This window comes from Borostomias antarcticus, assembly GCF_949987555.1.
Source record: "Borostomias antarcticus genome assembly, chromosome: 20".
In the NCBI taxonomy this organism is placed as follows: domain Eukaryota; kingdom Metazoa; phylum Chordata; class Actinopteri; order Stomiiformes; family Stomiidae; genus Borostomias; species Borostomias antarcticus.
In genome coordinates this window covers 16,361,766-16,382,189 of record NC_140253.1, presented here as the reverse complement: position 1 = coordinate 16,382,189, position 20,424 = coordinate 16,361,766, and the positions used below count along the sequence as shown (strand labels likewise).

The following is a 20,424-nucleotide window of genomic DNA, read 5'->3' as shown; positions in this document are numbered from 1 at the left end:
TGCCTTCTCTACAGAATTTTCAGAACTCCTGTCCATCATCCATACAAATTATGATAAGATTATCATCACTGGAGATTTCAACATACACGTAGACACTGAGGCGGACTCGAAAGCTAGGGACTTTATCAACCTCCTAAACTCCATGGATTTTACCCAACATATCTCTGAGCCAACCCACAACCGCGGCCACACCCTTGATCTAGTTATTACTAAGGGCCTGACTATCACTGTTTCCTCTATTAGTGACCTCGCTCTCTCCGACCATTTCTGTATCTTCTTCACTGCATTGGTTCCTAAAGTCAAAAGTAGTACTGAGCGCTTTATCAAAAAACGTTATCTTACCTCTGCAGTAGCCGATAGCTTTAGAGAAATAATGACCACAAACAATTTATCAACTCCAGAAGTGGGGCCCTTAGGACATATTGAAGACTTGGCGACCACCTTTAACACCAGAGTAAGGGCAGCCTTGGATTCTGTAGCACCTATTAAACTGAAAAGGATCACAACCAATAATAAAGCTCCATGGCGAAATAAGGAAACATATCAACTAAAGAGAACCTGCAGAAGCTCGGAGCGTATATGGCGAAAAACCAAGCTACAGGTCCACCATGATATTCTCAAAGATCATCTCTCTGCTTTTAATAAAGCAATAAGAAATGCAAGGAAAGACCACTTCTCAAAATTGATATCTATCAATCGAAATAATTCAAGAGTGCTCTTCTCAACAATTGATAGCCTAATAAACCCTGCCGTAAAAACACCAGATAACCTGCTCTCTACCTCCAAATGTGAGGAATTTGCAGCTTACTTCAGAGATAAGATTATGAATATTAGGAGAAATATCACCCAGGAAAGGCCATGCATCCCGTTTACAGATCCTCTCCCTCCATGCAATGGACATATGAGCCTGTTTACACTGATTGACACAGAAATGTTGAGGAAAGTAGTATCCAAACTCAAAACCTCCACATGTCTGCTGGATCCCATCCCCACCGATTTTTTCAAAACAATTTTTGACTCTGTATCCTATGACATTTTATCCATTGTTAATGACTCCCTATCTACAGGTGTCTTCCCACCAATACTTAAAACTGCTCTGGTGAGACCCGTACTGAAGAAAAACAACTTAGACACTTCAGTTTTTAGCAATTTTAGACCAATCTCCAACCTTCCCTTTTTGAGTAAAATTCTGGAAAAAATAGTTTTCAAACAGATTAATGATTTCCTAGCTACAAGTTGTACCCTTGACCTTTTCCAGTCCGGCTTCCGCGCCCATCATAGCACAGAGACGGCATTAGTCAAAGTTGTAAATGACCTCAGAATTAATGCTGACTCCAAAGAGCTTTCTGTCCTCGTCCTCCTGGACCTGAGTGCAGCCTTTGATACTATAGATCATGCAATCCTCATCGAAAGACTGGAAAAGTGGGTTGGCCTCTCTGGTCCAGTCCTAAATTGGCTTAAGACCTATCTAACCGGTCGGGATTTCTTCGTCGCCCTCGTTGATTATAGCTCAGGAAAGATCCCAATGACCTGTGGGGTGCCCCAAGGATCGATCCTAGGACCTCTACTCTTCAGCCTGTACATGCTGCCCCTTGGCAGTGTCATCAGGAGGCACAACATTAGCTACCATAGCTACGCAGATGATACCCAACTCTATATTTCTGTAACACCCAGTAACTACAGCTTGGTTGACTGCCTTGTCAAGTGTACTACAGATATAAATTTATGGATGTCACATAATTTCCTCCAACTAAACCAGGGCAAAACAGAAGTACTGATCATTGGAGAAAAAGCTGAAAGAGAGAAACTAGCTGCGCACTTAAAAACTCTGAAAATTGACACCAATTGCCAGGCTAAAAACCTAGGTGTCATACTTGACTCAGATCTTAATTTTGAAAACCACATAAAGAATATTACAAAGACATCTTTCTACCACCTAAGGAACATTGCCAAGGTGCAACCCTTTCTCTCTCAGGCTGACACCGAAAGATTAATGCATGCTTTCATCACAAGCAGGCTGGACTACTGCAATGCTCTACTATCAGGCCTACCAAAGAAAGCAATCTCTAAGCTACAAATGATACAGAATGCTGCAGCACGAGTCCTCACTAAGACTAGACGAAGGGCACACATCACACCAGCCTTAAAATCACTACACTGGTTACCAGTCAACTCTAGAATAGACTTTAAAATACTACTACTAGTCTATAAATCTCTCCACAATCACTCACCAGAATATATTTCAAACATGCTTGTTAAGTACATGCCCAACAGACCACTCAGATCCTCAGGTACTGAACTCTTAACAGTTCCAAAAGCCAGGACCAAGAAACACGGAGAGGCAGCTTTTAGTTTCTATGCCCCCAACCTCTGGAACACCCTACCGGAGTGCCTAAGAAGGGCCGAAACAACGGAGGTCTTCAAGCGAGACCTCAAGACATACCTTTTCGACCTAGCCTACAATCACTAGCTAGGAACTTGAGACACAGAAAGGCAGCCTCAAACCTACCTGTGAATCCTCTATATACATTGGTCCAGTAGATGCCCCACTGTCGCCCGCAGACAATAGTTACCCCCGTGTCAGTTGTGGATGTTGTAGTACCTAGTTAACACACACGTACACACAGACACACACCAGTCCACACCCAGCTTAGGCCTGGACCTGGGCCCAGTTCCCTTTCCCCCCACCCTACCCCGGGTCCGTATCCTTTTCCCACCCCCAACCCTACCCCTGACCCCTACCTCTAACTGGACCCAGGCACACCTACACTCACGCTCACACACATACAGACATACACCAGTCCTGGGCTCAGATCCCCTCCCCCTCACCCTAACCCGGGTCCGTATCCTCTTCCTACCCCCCACCCTACCCCTGACCCCTGCCTCTATCTGGGCCCAGGCACGCACACACACACAGACACACATCAGGGTTTGCCACACCTCTCCCATGATGCTCTTATCCTTTCTTGCTCTAAAAATGTAGTTTGATGTAATGTACTGCTCTATATATGGCTCTGTGTGCTACTAACCCTGCTCTGCCTCCCCTCTCCCTAGTGCCTCTCTCTCTCCCTCCTATCTTCTAACCAGGTCCAGTGGATGCCCCACTGTCACCAGCAGACCACCCTGAGACCGATAGATACCCCTGTGTCTGCTGCAGATGTCGTAACAAATTAGTTAACACACACACACGTACACACAGACATACAACAGTCCACTTCCGGCTTTAGGCCTGGGCCCAGTACCCCTACCCCTCACCCTAACCCGGGTCCGTATCCTCTTCCTACCCCAACCCTAACCCAGACCCCTGCCTCTACCTGGACCCAGGCACACTCACACACACACTGACATACACCAGTCCTGGGCTCAGATCCCCTTCCCCTCACCCTAACCCGGGTCCGTATCCTTTTCCTACCCCCCACCCTACCCCAACCCCTGCCTCTATCGGGGCCCAGGCACGCACACACACACACACACACACACACACACACATTAGTGTTTGCCACACCTCTCCCATGATGCTCTTAGCCTTTCTTGCTCTGAAAATGTAGTTTGACGTAATGTATTGCTCTATATATGGCTCCGTGTGCTACTAACCCTGTTCTGCCTCCCCTCTCCCTAGTGCCTCTCTCTCTCCCTCCTATCTTCTAACCAGGTCCAGTGGATGCCCCGCTGTCGCCAATGGACCACCCTGAGTCCGATGGATGCCCCTGTATCTGCTGCAGATGTCGTAGCAAATTAGTTAACACACACACACACACACAGACATACAACAGTCCACTTCCGGCCTTAGGCCTGGGTCCAGTACCCCCTTCCCCTCACCCTACCCCGGGTCCGTATCCTCTTCCTAGCCCAACCCTACCCCTGACCCCTGCCTCTACCTGGACCCAGGCACACTCACACACACACTGACATACACCAGTCCTGGGCTCAGATCCCCTTCCCCTCACCCTAACCCGGGTCCGTATCCTTTTCCTACCCCCCACCCTACCCAAACCCCTGCCTCTATCTGGGCCCAGGCACATTTATGCACACACAGACATACACCAATGTTTGCCATATCTCTCCTATGATGTTATTAGCCTCTCTTACTCTGAAAATGTAATTTAATGTTATTTATTGCTCTATAAATGTTCTTAGCCGGTAGACAAACATACTCCAGGAGCTTGCTCGATCGCCTCGTTGAGAGGGGTCAGGGAAGAATTTTTACAGCTCACTTATCTGGCCCTCGGGTGATTACTGTTTTTTTGCTTCCCTCTGGAATATGTAGGGGTGGGATGTCTGCCCACCTCCCTTGTTCTCTGTAAAGCGCATTGTGTTGCCTCTGGGTATGAAATGCGCTATATAAATAAAGCTTTGATTGATTGATTGATTTTTCCCTCACCCGGAGCAAACTAACTAGGCTACTCCTGTTTCTCTCGTAGCACCAGACCGATTTTAAGTGTTGACCTGGCAATCTACCCCAAATATTCCAGTCCAGTCAGATAGAGAAACTATCAATTCAAATACAGCTGACCGTTGAATTCCATTAGGAAGATACAATAGCCTATGAGATCTGGGATAGTCTAGGACAAAACCATGAGTTTAGGAATAGCTACTGTATTAAGAAGATAGGCATGTTCCTATAGATAGGACATTAAAGGAGTAGTAAAGGGAAAATGCATGTTTAGCCCTGTTTTAAGGTTACTTATGATCATATATAATAGTTCAGATCAAAACGTTGACAAAACTAGCACTTTTGAGAAAGTCTGATAATTGCTCTACCACCGTTTTGGTCATACAATGGATGTGGTGCACCGTGAAAAATCATTCAAAAAACCTGTTAAACTCTCAATTTCAAAGACAAGAAACTCACCGAGGTGTTAGTTGGCGTTCTGACATATAATTCGCCAAAAGTAAGATTCTAGTTCATCTGGAAAGGCTTTTTAAAATATTTAGCATAGAACTATTTAGTCGCAGCACATAAACTTCCGCAAACTAGGTAGCCTAGCAACAGAAAGGCAGCCTCAAACCTACCTGTGAATCCTCTGTAAACATTGGTGTATATCCTGCTATGCACTGTATGTATATCAAGTAGTGTACAGAAGCTGGTTACCCTGAAACAGGCTTGTTCTGATCTGACAGCTGTGTTGCTTCAATGGCTCAGTGTGCTACTAACCGTTTTCTGCCTCCCCTAGTGCCTCTCTCTCTCCCTCCCATCCTCTAACCAGGTCCAGTGGATGCCCTACTGTCGCCAGCAGACCACCCTGAGTCCGATAGATACCTCCATGTCAGCTGTGGATGTCGTAGTATTTAGTACACACACGTACACACACACACACATCAGTCCACATCCGGCTTAGGCCTGGACCTGATGCTCTTAGCCTTTCTTGCTCTGAAATTTAATTTAATGTAATTTATTGTTCTTTAAATGTTATTAGCCATTAGACAAATATATTCCAGGAGCTTGCCCCAGGTTGCCTGTTTCAATATCTGTGTGGTCTGTATGGCTCTATGTGCTACTAACCCTGTTCTGCCTTCCCTCTCCCTAGTGCCTCTCTCTCTCCCTCCTATCTTCTAACCATGTCCAGTGGATGCCCCACTGTCACCAGCAGACCTCCCGGAGTCCGATAGATACCCCCGTGTCTGCTGTGGATGTCGTAGCATGTCCGTAGAATGTCCTCTCTCCTATGATGCTTTTTAAGCCTCTCTTACTCTGAAATGTAATTTAATGTAATGTATTGCTTTATAAATGTTCTTAGCTGGTAGACAAACATACTCCTGGAGCTTGCTCGATCGCCTTGTTGAGAGGGGTCAGGGAAGAATTTTTTCAGCTCACTTATCTGGCCCCCGGGTGATTACTGTTTTTTTTCTTCCCTCTGGAATATGTAGAGAGTGGGTCGTATGCCCACCTCCCTTGTTCTCTGTAAAGCGCATTGTGTTGCCTCTGGGTATGAAATGCGCTATACAAATAAAGCTTTGATTGATTGATTGATAAACAATAACAATATTTACCGTAAGTAGTTCCGCTTCCTGAATCCCCTCTGTATATTGATCTACACATCTACAACGGTCGCATCAATACAAGTCAATGGATTTCATAAAATGATCAATAAAACCCTACAGGATTAATACTTTGTGTCGAATTTGATGTCAGAACACCAAGGGACACCAATTACCCCCTCGGTGAGCTTCATGTCTTTGAAATTGAGTTTAACATGTTTTTGAAAGATTTTTCAAGGTGCCCACCTACATCCGTTGTATGACCAAAACGGTGGTAGAGCAATTATCAGACTTTCTCAAAAGTGCTAGTTTTGTCAACGTTTTGATCTGAACCATTGTATATGATCATAAGTTACCTTAAAACAGGGCTAAACATGCATTTTCCCTTTACTATTCCTTTATTTTATAAAGTGCACAGCTACAGACCTCAAGGGATAGGCTACTGTACCGTCATTGTTGTTACGTAATAAAAGTAATGAAATCAAAACAATAATACAAATAACAGAAGTCTTTCCTTTTTAACAAGATTTAATAGAATTCTAAAGGTACTACCCTCAAACATCAATTGGTAGGACGGTACCACTTGGGAAGCCGGGTTTGTGTGTGCCTTGAATCGAATAAATGTATCATGCGTTGTTAAATACAGGTTGAAATGAAATAGTCCTAACTGGTTTAGTGACATTTATTGATTGTATATTTAATGTCTGAACTCTGACTGTTGAAAATGAGGGACCAATTTTATCTAGGCTACTGTCTCTGCTGTAGCTATCCAATTCAATTCAGACCGGTCAAACTGAGAAATGTAGCTTACACAGAGATAGATACTGTAGATAGACAGGCTATGCTCGTAATAATTAAATTACAACCAGTCGGAGAACAAGGAGTTTGAGAACAAGGTAAGCCTGCTCATCTAATGTGCTGTGTATCGTGGCCTTCATAGAATGTTTAGAAAATAACTATTTACACTAACATTTACACTTACATTTACTGAACAAAATGATGAAACAATGAAAGGACACATTTTAGGCTACTTGATGATTGAAGGGAGAAATCTCCCTTGCTTAACTTTACTGGCTACTGTGCCATCCAGAAAGGTTACAGCAATGGGTCAATGAGTAGTATCTCCCTCTTGAGGCATGCGAGCGGTACTGCTGAATGACGCAGTCGGTGTGTTGAGATCCTGCGGGAAAGATTTCTACTCCTAAGGGCTCCCTACTGTATGAACACACTTGTGTCTCTTTAAATGTATTGACTGAATGAAGCTCTTCTCACACTGGTCACAGTGGTACGGCTTCTCCCCCGTATGAATACGCTGGTGTTGCTTTAAGCCTCTTGACAGAGTGAAGCTCTTCCCACACTGGTCACAGTGGTACTGCCTCTCTCCTGTATGGACCAGATGGTGTTCCTTTAAGCTGCCTAACTGAGTGAAGTTTTTCCCACACTGGTCACAGTGGTATGGCTTCTCTCCTGTATGAACACGCTGGTGTTTCCTGAGATGGTCCTCTCGGCTGAAGTTCTTCCCACACTGGTTACAGTGGTATCGCCTCTCTCCAGTATGGATCAGATGGTGATCCTTTAAGTTTGCTAACTGAGTGAAGTTTTTCCCACACTGGTCACAATGGTATGGCTTCTCTCCTGTATGAACACGCTGGTGTTTCCTGAGATTAGCCTCTCGGCTGAAGTTCTTCCCACACTGCTCACAGGGGTATGGCTTCTCTCCTGTATGAACAAGCTGGTGTCTCTTTAAGTCTCCTGACAGAGTGAAGTTCTTCCCACACTGGTCACAGTGGTACGGCTTCTCTCTTGTATGACCATGCTGGTGTGTCCTGAGATGGTCCTCTTTAGTGAAGTTCTTTCCACACTGGTCACAGTGGTACGTTCTTGGGTTGTCAGTGTCTTTCTGTCTCCGGGCAGGAGCTGGGGTGAGCGGGGTGTTGGAGGTGGTGATGGGGAGTGATCGAGAAGAGGAGGAGAGAATCTCTGGTCTGATCTCTCCGTTCCTCAGCAGAGAGACGTAGAGGTTGTCATGGCTCCTCTTGATGTGCTTGTGGAGGTAGATCTGGGAGGTGTAGGATAACGGGCAATCAGAACAGGAAAACTGGGACAGCTCTGACATCTCTCCTGGTAGAGTGAAAGAGAGAGACAGACATTAAAAAGGATCTGCACTCCTTAATGTTAGCTAACTTAGATAGCTAGAAAAAGCTAGCCAGCACTCCTTAACGTTAGCTAACTTAGATAGCTAGAATAAGTTAGCCAGCACTCCTTAAAGGAATAGTAAAGGGAAAATGCATGTTTAGCCCTGTTTTAGGGTTACTTGTGATCATATACAATGATTCAGATCAAAATGGTGACAAAACTAGCATTTTTGAGAAAGTTGATAATTGCTCTACCACCGTTTTGGTCATACAATGGATGTGCATCTTGAAAAAGCATTCAAAAACATGTGAAACTCTCGATTTCAAAGACAAGAAACTCACCTAGGTGTTAGTTGGCGTTCTGGCATATAATTCGCCATAAAGTAAGATTCTAGTTCATCTGGAAAGGCTTTTTTTTTATATTTAGCATCAAACTATTTAGTCGCAGCACATACGTATGTAAACTTCCGCTTTAAGGCGAGACATGGTAGGCTAAGGTGGTGCTTCTTTTTTTCTTTTTTTTTTTGAGATTCTGAGCTACTTTTGTTCTCTAACATGTCCTCTTTCAGACTAGTGGAAAGATAACGCTCAAAATAAAGATAAAGGTTTGGGTGCTTATTTCACTACTTTTAGTCTATGATGCGGCACTATTTCACCTGAATTCATCAAAGTTCCAGCTAACGCTGCCGGCTTGAACAGCAGCCACTGTGTGTGTGAGGTATCGCTGGAAAGCTCTACTTGTGTGCACAACCAAACCAAATCATTAACTTATAAGGGTGGGTTTGGAGCTAAACACAAAATCTCCTTGGCCGAGGCTTGTGTCTGACAACGGGAGATTATTCTTTCGCGGGACCTTTAAAAATCCTGTCAAGATGCCGAAATATTTGCCTCGTAGACTGTCAAACAGAAAAAGCTGTCACTGGCAAGAAAACAGAAGAAAGAAAAGAAAGAAAGTAATGGAGAGGAAGAAATGATCGTGGAAGAAAGTAATGGAGAGAAAGAAATGATCAGGGATGAAATTATCTCAGCCTCCTTGCGAAAGCTGTCACTCGGGAAAGCGGAGTCTGACAGGGCGCCTGAGAATTGCGCAACACAGCAGTGGCTGATTCTGCACGTTTCACATTTGAAGGAGCTAATTAAGGGGTGATCTGTCCGAATTGTGCAGGGGCAGGGCTACACATCAACATAGGGTCCATCAAGGGTTCTGCAGCAGTTTGCTCCTAGAATGCAGTCAATGTGACTGGACAAAGTGGCCAAGATGAAAAGTCATATTGCTTTATGAGTCTATCATTAGATTTAGACTTAATTGTCCCAGAATAAGATTTGATATTATAGACAGCTCAACACAGAAACACAAATGTAAATACTGTTAACTATACAGTGGCCTACTGTAATAAATAAATACATAAGTAAATTAATAACATTTTAATAAATAACAGAATGAACAGATTATGATTGGTTTTGGTCATGATTGGTTTCATACAAAATATGCAGCCTACATAGGCTAGTACACACACACACACACACACGACAGAATTAATTTCTATTCATAGGCTTTTCTAACACAAAAGTATTATGTCCTGTCCGCCACCTAGACCCTGTTCTGTCCGCCACTAAAGAAAAAAGAAAAGCAGCTGTACAACTTGACCAGATGAGGAGAGCCTATAGCCTATCCTTTTTATTTCAGTGGCAGAAAGTGAGAGAGGCCTTGAGTCACTCCACAGGACCAGGGAGCAGGTCAGGCAGGCATATGCTGACCTGGACCCAGACGTGGCAGAGCTGAGGGAGGATCCTGATGCAGTGATCAACATAAGCGTCTCGTTTGATGGCACATGGCAGAAGAGGGGCTTCAGTTCCCACTATGGAATTGGAGTTTGCATTGACCTCGTCACAGGACTTGTTGTGGACTATGAGGTTTTATCCTCATACTGTCATGCTTGTGCCCTCAAACACAATGCAAAGCGAAAGGGGAAAATCACCATGCAGGAGTTGGAGAGCTGGAGAGAGGTGCACAAGCAAGACTGTGCAAAAAGCTTTGCTGGATCGAGCAAGGCCATGGAGAAGGAGGCTGCCCGTAGGATGTGGGCCAGGTCTGTGAACCGCCACCAGGTGCGGTACACCGAAATGCTGTCGGATGGGGACAGTACCGCCTTTTTAGAGGTCCAATCACAAGACCCTTACCCTGGGAATCAAATTGTTTAGCTGGAGTGCATAAATCATGCCCACAAGCGGATGGGGACAGCTTTGAGGAAGTCTAGCACAGGGGGGAGGTTAGGAGGGAAGGGGGTGGGGAAGCTCACAGCAAACAAATGCAAAACCCTTCAAATTATTACAGAGGGGCAATCTTAAACAACCAGGGTTCCTTAGACATTATGAAGGCAGAAATATGGGCAGGTCTTCTTCATTCCATGTCTACTGAACAGTCCAATGCACACCAGGTGTAATTCATCCTGGTGTTGGTACAAAAAAGCAGAGGAGAAAGATGAAACACCAGAGACATCTGGGGTGGAGGATGCAGTCAACTACCTGCTCCATAGGGCCTACTCTCACCTAGACAGGCCGGGAGGCGCTGTGAGGATCATGTTTCTTGATTTCTCCAGCGCCTTCAATACCATCCAGCCTCAACTGCTAGGTGAGAAGCTCAAGGCGATGGATGTTGACTGCTCCCTGGTATCCTGGATTGTGGACTACCTGTCGGGGAGGCCACAGTACGTCAGGCTACGGGACTGTGTCTCCAGGACTCTGGTGAGCAACACACGGGCCCCACAGGGAACTGTCCTCTCTCCCTTCCTGTTCACTCTGTACACCTCTGACTTCACCTACAACTCAGAGTCAGTCCATCTTCAGAAATTCTCTGATGATTCTGTAGTAATGGGGTGTATCAGAGATGGGCAGGAGGGGGAGTACAGAAACATGATTAACAACTTTGTGGAGTGGTGTGAGGACAACCACCTCCAGCTAAACAACTCCAAGACAATGGAGATGGTGGTGGACTTCAGGAAGAACAGGCCTCCCCTACTACCAGTGACCATCAGGGGGGAGGATGTGGAGGTGGTCCAGTCTTACAAGTATCTTGGGGTACACCTGAATGACAAACTTGACTGGTCCACCAACACAGAGGCTCTCTACAAGAAGAGCCAGAGCCGCCTGTTCTTCCTGAGGAGACTGCGGTCCTTTAATGTCTGCAGCAAAATGCTGCAGATGTTTTACAGCTCCGTGGTGGCCGGCGCCCTCTTGTACGGCGTTGTTTGCTGGGGAGGAGCCATCAAGGACAAGGAGGCGGGCCGGCTCATTAAGGTGATCAAAAAAGCCGGCTCGATCCTCGGTCTGCAGTTGGACTCACTGGTGGAGGTGGCTGAGAGGAGGACCCTGAAGAAGGTTCTATCAATCATGGACAACCCACAGCACCCACTACACCAGTCACTGATGGCACACAGGAGCACTCTCACTTTCAGTAACAGACTCACCACCATGCACTGCAGAACAGAACGCTTGAGGAAGTCCTTCCTCCCAACAGCCATTAGACTATTCAACTCCACACAATCTGGGCGTGGCCACAGGGATTGCACTTATTAATAACGCACCATTATGACACTATGGCTTTTAACTGGAGATCACTTGGTGTACAACACATCCATTGTTTTTAACAACGTACATGTCTGATGTTTTTGGTCTGTCCTTATCTTGTATGTTTCTATATGTGTATTGTTGTCTTGTGTTGTTTTTATGGCTGTTTTATGAGCTACGTGGCATTTTAATTTCCTTCGGGATAAATAAAGTGAATCAAATCAAAGACACAGACGCCATGCTGGAAATTTTATTTCCAAAGAAATAGGGACCAAGATGATGCCGGTGTACCACCGAATGTCCAGTGACAGCTTGTTGCAAAGAATGCAACATGGAGGTACACAAAATGCCACAAAATACATTTTTTACCCTATTCACCTGCAGTGTCTCGCCTTGAAGGAGAATGCTCGTTTTTGACAACCTGGACGTTATTTACGGCATATTATAAGACGTTTGACTCACTGAGATAACTTTGGTGTAATTCGGAGGCCTGTAGAAGAAATTTAAAATCCAGCACAAGCAAAGTATATCCATGTAATGAAAACGGTGGTAGAGCAATTATCAGACTTTCTCAAAAGTGATCGTTTTGTCAACGTTTTGATCTGAACCATTGTATATGATCATAAGTAACCTTAAAACAGGGCTAAACATGCATTTTCCCTTTACTATTCCTTTAACATTAGCTAACTTAGATAGCTAGAATAAGCTAGCCAGCACTCCTTAATGTTAGCTAACTTAGATAGGAAGAATAAGCTAGCCAGTAGGGATGCAATCAATTAATTGAAAATCGATTAATTGATCGTTAAGGATTTACTCGATAATGGGATTTTACTCGATATAGGATTGTGTACCGTAAATCCTCTAATAGTGGCAAGGGACTTTATTTACTGAGCTGCAGAGAGCCCCAGGCCTTTATTGGTGGCAGGCCTATATTAGAGGCAGGCCTTTATTTCTTAAAATTAAACTCTCATGGACATAATCCCTTAATTTCAGAACTTTTATTGCAAAAACGTTTCACAAATCAAAAAATATGCCCTGTGTCATCCAACAAAACAAATCAACGTGGCCTACCGGTACGTAAACAGAAAGTGAAAGTTTAGTGGAAGTGGCTACATTAATGCACACTCTGAGGCGACAACGCCACAAAAACTGTAAATGTATATAACCAGACAACGTTTGGTGATAACAATTAAGCTTTCTTTGTAGCTCAAAGTGTCCTCTAAACAATTCCTGTTTTCAAATCTAGCGGCAATTGGTCGGTTTTAAACTGGGTTGCTAATTTGGATGATAGCGCTGCAATTTGGAATCGCGGAGGGGGGCTACGTTAACTCCCATTCCACCAACTCCTATGGACAGTAACGTTGGTACAGTAATATGGAATTCTAATACAATGACGAGGCATCGCCACGCAATATTTTCAGGGAGACACTTCACAGAATTCATAGTGATGATTTGTGGTCGTTTTTAACTTAATATGCGCATAACAAGCAGAAGATATGAAGGTAGACTCTCTATGCTATGTAATTGTAGGAGAGTCGGTTACTTTTCCGTTGCAGTTGAAAAAGTCGCTAGCACAAACCCAGAAATCACTCGTCACTGCGTTTGGGAGTTACGACCACCACTCCCGAGAGCGGCCGTTAAGACCACCTTATACTTCTAGCTCCAAGCTAACTTTCTTCCGAGCACCACCAGCTAGCCGTGCTCTTTTCTTGTCAGCTAAGCGCAGTTCATCCTTCTGCTTTCTCGATGCAGACGTTCAGCCAGCACCGGGAGCTGAAGCAGCCGTGCGTAATGTCTCAGCCATGGCTCTTCTTTTGGGTACGCAGCCGCTCCTGCTATTGGCGACATGGAGGTTGAGAACTTTGTGCCCCCACAACTGGATACAAATCCGAAAGACTGGTGGAATGTTAACGCCACGAGATTCCCCAGATTGACACAGTTAGCACGCCAGTACCTCTGCATTCCCGCGACATCAGTGCCATCGGAGAGGGCATTTTCTAACGCTGGACTGCTTGTTACCAGGCTCCGCTCCCAACCATGGATGTATTAATAGAACTCACACCCGAACACGTCTGATCTTCCTTAACAAGAACAAGTAGGCCGCTAAATGTCAGATGTGCAGATTTCGTTAGAATAACAGAATAATTCATTCTGTTAGTTTTTCCTTATTAACCAAGTTCATTTTGGAGGAATGTTAAGTTAATGTTTTATTTTCATTTTAATAACCTAATTCCTAATGTTGAGAAAGGAATAAAACTGATTGAGGAATGTTGATGAGAAAATGATGAAACGGATTGAGGAACAAAAACGATTATTATTATTATTATTATTATTAATAATATTATGATAGCATTTGTATTGAATTAATCGATTAACTGATCGTTAACATTACCAATTATCGATAAAGAAAACATTCTAAAATTGACATCCCTACTAGCCAGCACTCAACGTTAGCTAACTTAGACAGCTAGAATAAGTTAGCCTGCACTCCTTAACGTTAGCTAACTTAGATAGCTAGAATAAGCTAGCCAGCACTCCTTAACGTTAGTAAAGCTAACATGGTCCATGGCCACTAGCAGCATTCCATTCTGTTCAAACAATGGTGATTTGCGCAGACGCCATTGTTCGCCAGTTCGTGACGTAGCGTCCCGTTTCCTTGCATCCATGAGTGTCCTGAATTTCCCGCTGCGTATGCCTGCTGGCTGGCGCCATGGGGGAAAGGCTACTTGGACAGTGGATTCTAGAAGGCTCTTGTTCTTTTCGTACTAAGGAAAGAGGTGGATCATCGAGAGGAGGAGACAGGGGGAAGGAGAGTCGAGGACAGCTACCTCTAGCGGTGCTCTCTTTGTTCCAGAAGTAGTCGAAGGAGATGCTCTTGTATCTGTACTCCTGTCCGTACCAGACCAGCAGCTCCTCCCCGACAGCCAGCAGCCGACAGCAGCGATACAGGATCCCTCCACGGTACTGAAACGCTACGAGGTTCTGCTCTTCCTCAGTACGGGCACAGTTCACATACCTGGGGGAGAGAGAGAGGGGAGTAGGCTTGTCACGGTACCAGAAATTCAGTAGTCGGTACCGGTACCAGTAAATTTCCACGGTACTCTGTACCAATTTCGGTACCACGGCGTACGCGCGTGTGTGTGAGTAATACATGCACGCGTGTAAAGTACAACGTGCATGAGTATCGCAAGCAGCAATTCAACTAAACTATAGCGTTCTTGCTCGCTCATCACACAGCTTCAACCAAATGACGACGTGTTTATTTAGACAAACCACGTGACAAGTGTCAACAGTGCTACAGGCTAGTGCTATCGCTAATTTGCTAGCAAGAGGCTAGCGCAGGTCATAAAAAAGAACCGAGATCCTCATCACGGTTCTTCCTCAAATGGCATCTCCCCAAACTTGGGTCTACTAGCACCGAAACATAAAACATAACATGCTACACGCTGTCACTCCCACAGCCCAAGTGTCAATACACACAGTGCCCTACACAATGTCAATCACTTATATTTTCACATTATCATCTACATGAATTATCCTTACCAAATGGCTAATAGATGGCTTCTCCTACTCGCGTGCTTACCTGTTTCTAGCTGAACTCGGTCGTCATCGTAGTGTTTTGTAGTGACAGTCTTAAGTAATCATCGAGTAACGTAACGTTATTGGGTTGAACTAGCGGTCAGTTGCGTCGGGCTCGGGCGGGATCGACAAGGCGTGGGGGTTGCAGCCTAGATGACTGAAAAAGTCCAGTCATAATTCCACTTAAGTCTTGCAGCACATAAACTAGGTAGCCCCTGACACAACAGCTAACCTGACGGACTAGCAGTCCCTTATCCCCCACATTAGCGAAATCAGGTTCAACGGTCATTCCGCCTGGTTCTGGGATCAAAACTACTCGATACAGTATCGCAGAGAAATTTCAAAGATAGGCTACTCACAGAAGCAGGAGGGTTACGTCTTCAAAAACGCATGGTTTTGAAAGAAATGCGCCGCTAATAAACATGTTCAATCTTACGCTCAAAACCGGCTCATATTTTCACAAAATGAATTACAGGCAAACGCTTGTCTTCTTCTACGCTGCTGTCATGGACGGTGCGCTGTGATTGGACAGCAGCACGCAGCAGTGTAGAAGACGACAAGTGGCAAATTAAATAGAAAACACGGTACCTTCGGTACCATGGAAAAACGGGTACCGTCAGTACTGCAGCAATGTAAGTAACGAATTAGTACCGTGACAAGTCTAGAGGGGAGGTTTTGTAAAAACAAACTGGTGATTGAGGGAGAGACGGGAGGAAGGAGGGATGACGGAAGAGAGGGAGGGAAAAAAAGTGGGTGAGTGATGTAGGGACTGACTGTACGGAGGGAGGGAAAGATAGACTGGAGAGATGGTTTACTTTAGTGAGAAAGAGGAGGGAAGTAGATGGAGAGCACTGGTTCCTCACCTCATCCAGTTGGAGTGCGTCTCTCTTTTGGCATTAATGTACTTGTTGTCACAGTTTCTGCTCTTGTAGATCTGAGAACACAGATGTCTTTTCTAAGGAAAATACCCTCCTGAGATCAATCTTTTGATTGAACATTAGTTCATGGAGATCATCAAAACACACATTCACACACCCCACTGCCCTCATACCCACCACCCAGGAGTACACACACACACACACACACACACACACACACACACACACACACACACACACACACACACACACACACACACACACACACACCCTCCCCACCGCCCTCATACCCACCACCCAGGAGTATCCGCTCTTGATGGCCTCCTCCTTCTCCATCACCTCCCCCTCATAGGGGCCGTAGTGGGTTCCCTTGGCAACCGCCTCCCCACAGTTGAAGACTCCCAGCCCCGCCCCGGGTATCCGTGACCTCTTGACCTCCAGGCCGTGTGGGAGGGTCTGTCTGGCCCGGTCAGACACCCCCAGGACCACCGGGGTGTCCGGTATGAAGAGGGGGGGGCCATGGAGCTCACATTCCTTCAGGAAGAAAGACTCACACTCCTCACAGTCTGAAGAGGACGGGAGAGGGGGAGGAGAGAGATGTAATGCATCAGAGAGAGATAGAGGTAGAGATGGAGAGCGACAAGGGGTTTAAAGAGACAGATGAGAGACAGAGAGTGAGTGACTGTGTGTGCGTGTGTGCGTGTGTGTGCGTGTGTGTGTGTGTGTGTGTGTGGAGTGACTAAAGCCGGGTTGACATACAACAGTCAAGATAAGACACTAGTTCCAGAATGACTGTGTTGTCATGAGTCTTTAAAATTAATCTAGAAAACAGCAGTTTTAGAATATTCCAAGGTTCCAAATTGGCAAAACTAAACTGAGCTTATAAGGGAGAGATAAAGAGACTGAGGAGAGATAAAGAGAGAGAGAGAGACGAGTGACAGATACAGAGAGAGAGAGAGAGAGATAGAGAGAGAGCAGCTCTCTCTTACAGAGGTAGTGGTCATCTTTTGGTTTCTTCTGCTCAGTGTAGTTGACTCTGGCTCTGTCTCTCAGGTTCCCCGCTCTGTGGCTCACCTCTGACCCCTGGTTCACCTCTGAGACACACACATCATAGACACACACACAGGGTTAGCATGTCACTCAGTGAAACTGACAAGAGTACACACTTAAACCCCACTAACACTGGAGTATAACGCAGCTACACACTCCCCCTTGAGAGGGCGCGGGTCCCAAGCTGACACTGTCATCATAACACAACATCTACTACAGTACTGACTACTACTATACTACTATTACCACACTACTACTATACTACTATACTAATACTACTACACATACTACTACGCTACTAGTACTAGACTCCTACTATAATAGTACTACTACTATACTAGTGCTACTACGATACTAGTACTAGCCTACTACTATACTAGTGCTACTACGATACTAGTACTAGCCTACTACTATACTAGTGCTACTACGATACTAGTACTAACCTACTACTACACTAGTACTACTACACTACTACACTATTGCTATATTAGTACAATACTATACATGACTGTGCTAGTACTACTACTTCTCTGGGTGCGTACTTGGAGGGGGTCTCTCCAGACGAGGGGTCCACTCCTCCTCCTCCTCCTCCTCCTCCTCCTCCTCCTCTGAGTCACTGAGCCCAGGAGGGGGGGGCAGAACTGCCATCTTGGCCCGACCTCGACGCATGAATGCTGGGGCTGTGGACTTCAGACCTGCAACACACAGGGAGGAGAGAGATGGGGAGGAGGAGAGGGGAGGAGAGAGATGGAGGAGGAGAGAGAGGGGAGGAGAGAGAGATGGGGGAGGAGGAGAGAAGGAGAGAGAGAGGGGGGAGGAGAGAGATGGGAGGAGAGAGATGGAGGAGGAGAGAGAGGGGAGGAGAGAGAGATGGGGGAGGAGGAGAGAAGGAGAGAGAGAGGGGGGAGGAGAAAGATGGGAGGAGAGAGAGAGATGGAGGAGGAGAGAGAGAGCGGGGGGGAGAGAGAGGGGAGGAGAGAGATGGGGAGGAGAGAGAGATGGTGGAGGAGAGAGGGGAGGAGAGAGAGCGGCGGGAGGAGAGAGAGATGGAGGAGGGAAGAGATGGGGAGGAGAGAGATTGGGGAGGAGAGATAGAGGGGAGGAGGAGCACGATGGGGATGAGAGAGAGCGGGGGAGAGAGATGGGGGAGGAGAGAGAGAGGGGAGGAGAGAGAGAGGGGAGGAGAGAGATGGAGGAGGAGAGAGAGGGATGGAGGAGAGAGATGGGGAGGAGGAGAGAGAGGGGAGGAGAGAGAGATGGAGGAGGAGAGAGAGGGGAGGAGAGAGAGATGGGGGAGGAGGAGAGAGAGGGGAGGAGAGAGAGATGGAGGAGGAGAGAGAGAGGGGGGAGGAGAGAGATGGGAGGAGAGAGAGAGATGGAGGAGGAGAGAGAGAGCGGGGGGGAGAGAGATGGGAGGAGAGAGATGGGGAGGAGAGAGAGATGGTGGAGGAGAGAGAGGGGAGGAGAGAGAGCGGCGGGAGGAGAGAGAGAGAGAGGAGAGAGATGGAGGAGGGAAGAGATGGGGAGGAGAGAGATTGGGGAGGAGAGATAGAGGGGAGGAGGAGCACGATGGGGATGAGAGAGAGCGGGGGAGAGAGGGGGGAGGAGAGAGAGATGGGGGAGGAGAGAGAGAGGGGAGGAGAGAGATGGAGGAGAGAGAGAGGGGAGGAGGGCGATGGAGGAGGAGAGAGAGATGGAGGAGGAGAGAGAGATGGGGTAGAGAGAGATGGGGAGGAGAGAGAGGGGGGAGGAGAGAGGGGGGGCAGAGGGGGAGGCCAGTGGTGTGTAAAAATAGTTTTAACTACTCCAGGTCTGGCAGACTTTACCTGTTTGCTATAAAATCAATGAGGGAAAAAGAGAAATGTTTCCTCTAATCCCGAATCTCTGAGATCACACCTGCCTTTTCATTTCAGGTTGCAGACCCTGCCACTGCACCTCATTAAAATGAATGTTACATGATTCACACCTGAATAATCCCCAGGGCATAGCAGCAGCAAGAAGAGAGAAGTACGAACACATCAATAATTAAGCATATGGGCTATATAATAGATAGATAGTGCATCACAACAATAAATAGTATAAATAATAGTAGTCCTCAAAATCATCCTTTAACTCATTGGAGAGGAGCATAACATTGTTTAGAATGGTAAACCATGTACAATTAAAAATAGTGCCTTTCAGAAACTTGCTGGCCTGGCCCTACCTAATTTGAGGTATTAAGTACAGTAATATCAAGATGATGTTACACTGCACTATAGGAGACATACCTGGTGAAAGTGGGGCCTGGTGTGAATGGAGCAGGTGTGACGAAGGTCAAAGGACAGGTAACGATGTGCTTTTAGCACTTTATTCTGAGTGGAAGACAAAATAAAACACTGGTCTTCCAGGAGTCTGCAATTCCTCTGGGGCTCATGCAGTCAAGCCTACCGCTACTGCTCTGCTTTCTCTCTCCAACATCGGGATCATTTGTTAACAGAAAGAACACACATTTCCTTCAAACATTACAAATACATTATTTAGAACGAAAACCAGTATAACCAATATGACAGCAGAATTTACACAACACATGCCTGAATTTAGAGCTCTGAGAAAAGCCGATTTCTATTTGAAGCAACATACCTGAGTGGAAGACACACAATAAAACACTGGTCTTCCAGGTGTCTGCAATTCCTCTGGGTCTGTGCATATGCAAAATACAAATACACATTTTGATATCCGACATCCAGAACAGGGACTGCAATGAATGTGGAACGTTACTAGCCCCTAAACAGAAACGTGGTCTATACTTACAATCAGTGGACAAAACTTAACAGAAATCATCACAGTGTATGCCAAAACCAATAGTATATGTAATATATCAACGTTTTCAACTTAAATTGCGTTTTTCCCCCGACACAAATAAAATGCAAGGAGCATTTTACGCGGAACACAAACATACAATGCAGTCAAGCCTGCTAGGGTACGGAAACTCCACAGGGACAAAATGCAAATACAAAATACCTGCAGTACACCACAACTCCAGAGGGGGCTCTACAACCACTAACACTACTTGAGCTGCTCAATTACAGCAAAACTCACATAGCCACTATTTCTAACTCTGTTACATAGACTATGCCAGTATATATGAGATATGTAACATGTGCCCACTCTCAAGCCCCTGTTAACCAGTTTTGCTCTAACCCAGTGGTCTATCACTCAGTCAGAATCTAAGCAATTTCAAGATGAACACAACATTG

At 45.7% G+C, this 20,424-nt stretch overlaps 1 protein-coding gene across 1 annotated transcript; it reads right to left on the bottom strand.

Moving 5' to 3' along the window:
* Positions 1-16,119: 16,119 nt before the first annotated feature.
* On the bottom strand, positions 16,120-19,575 carry LOC311322611 (histone-lysine N-methyltransferase PRDM7-like; the record flags this gene model as incomplete). The annotated part of the gene is made up of 5 exons (XM_084454696.1): positions 19,456-19,575; positions 17,731-17,883; positions 17,128-17,232; positions 16,478-16,704; positions 16,120-16,194 (listed from the first exon to the last, which is right to left on the bottom strand). Exons 2-5 carry the CDS (start codon positions 17,855-17,857, stop codon positions 16,120-16,122), a joined length of 534 nt encoding a protein of 177 aa, XP_084310822.1. The 5' UTR covers positions 17,858-17,883; positions 19,456-19,575.
* Positions 19,576-20,424: the final 849 nt, after the last annotated feature.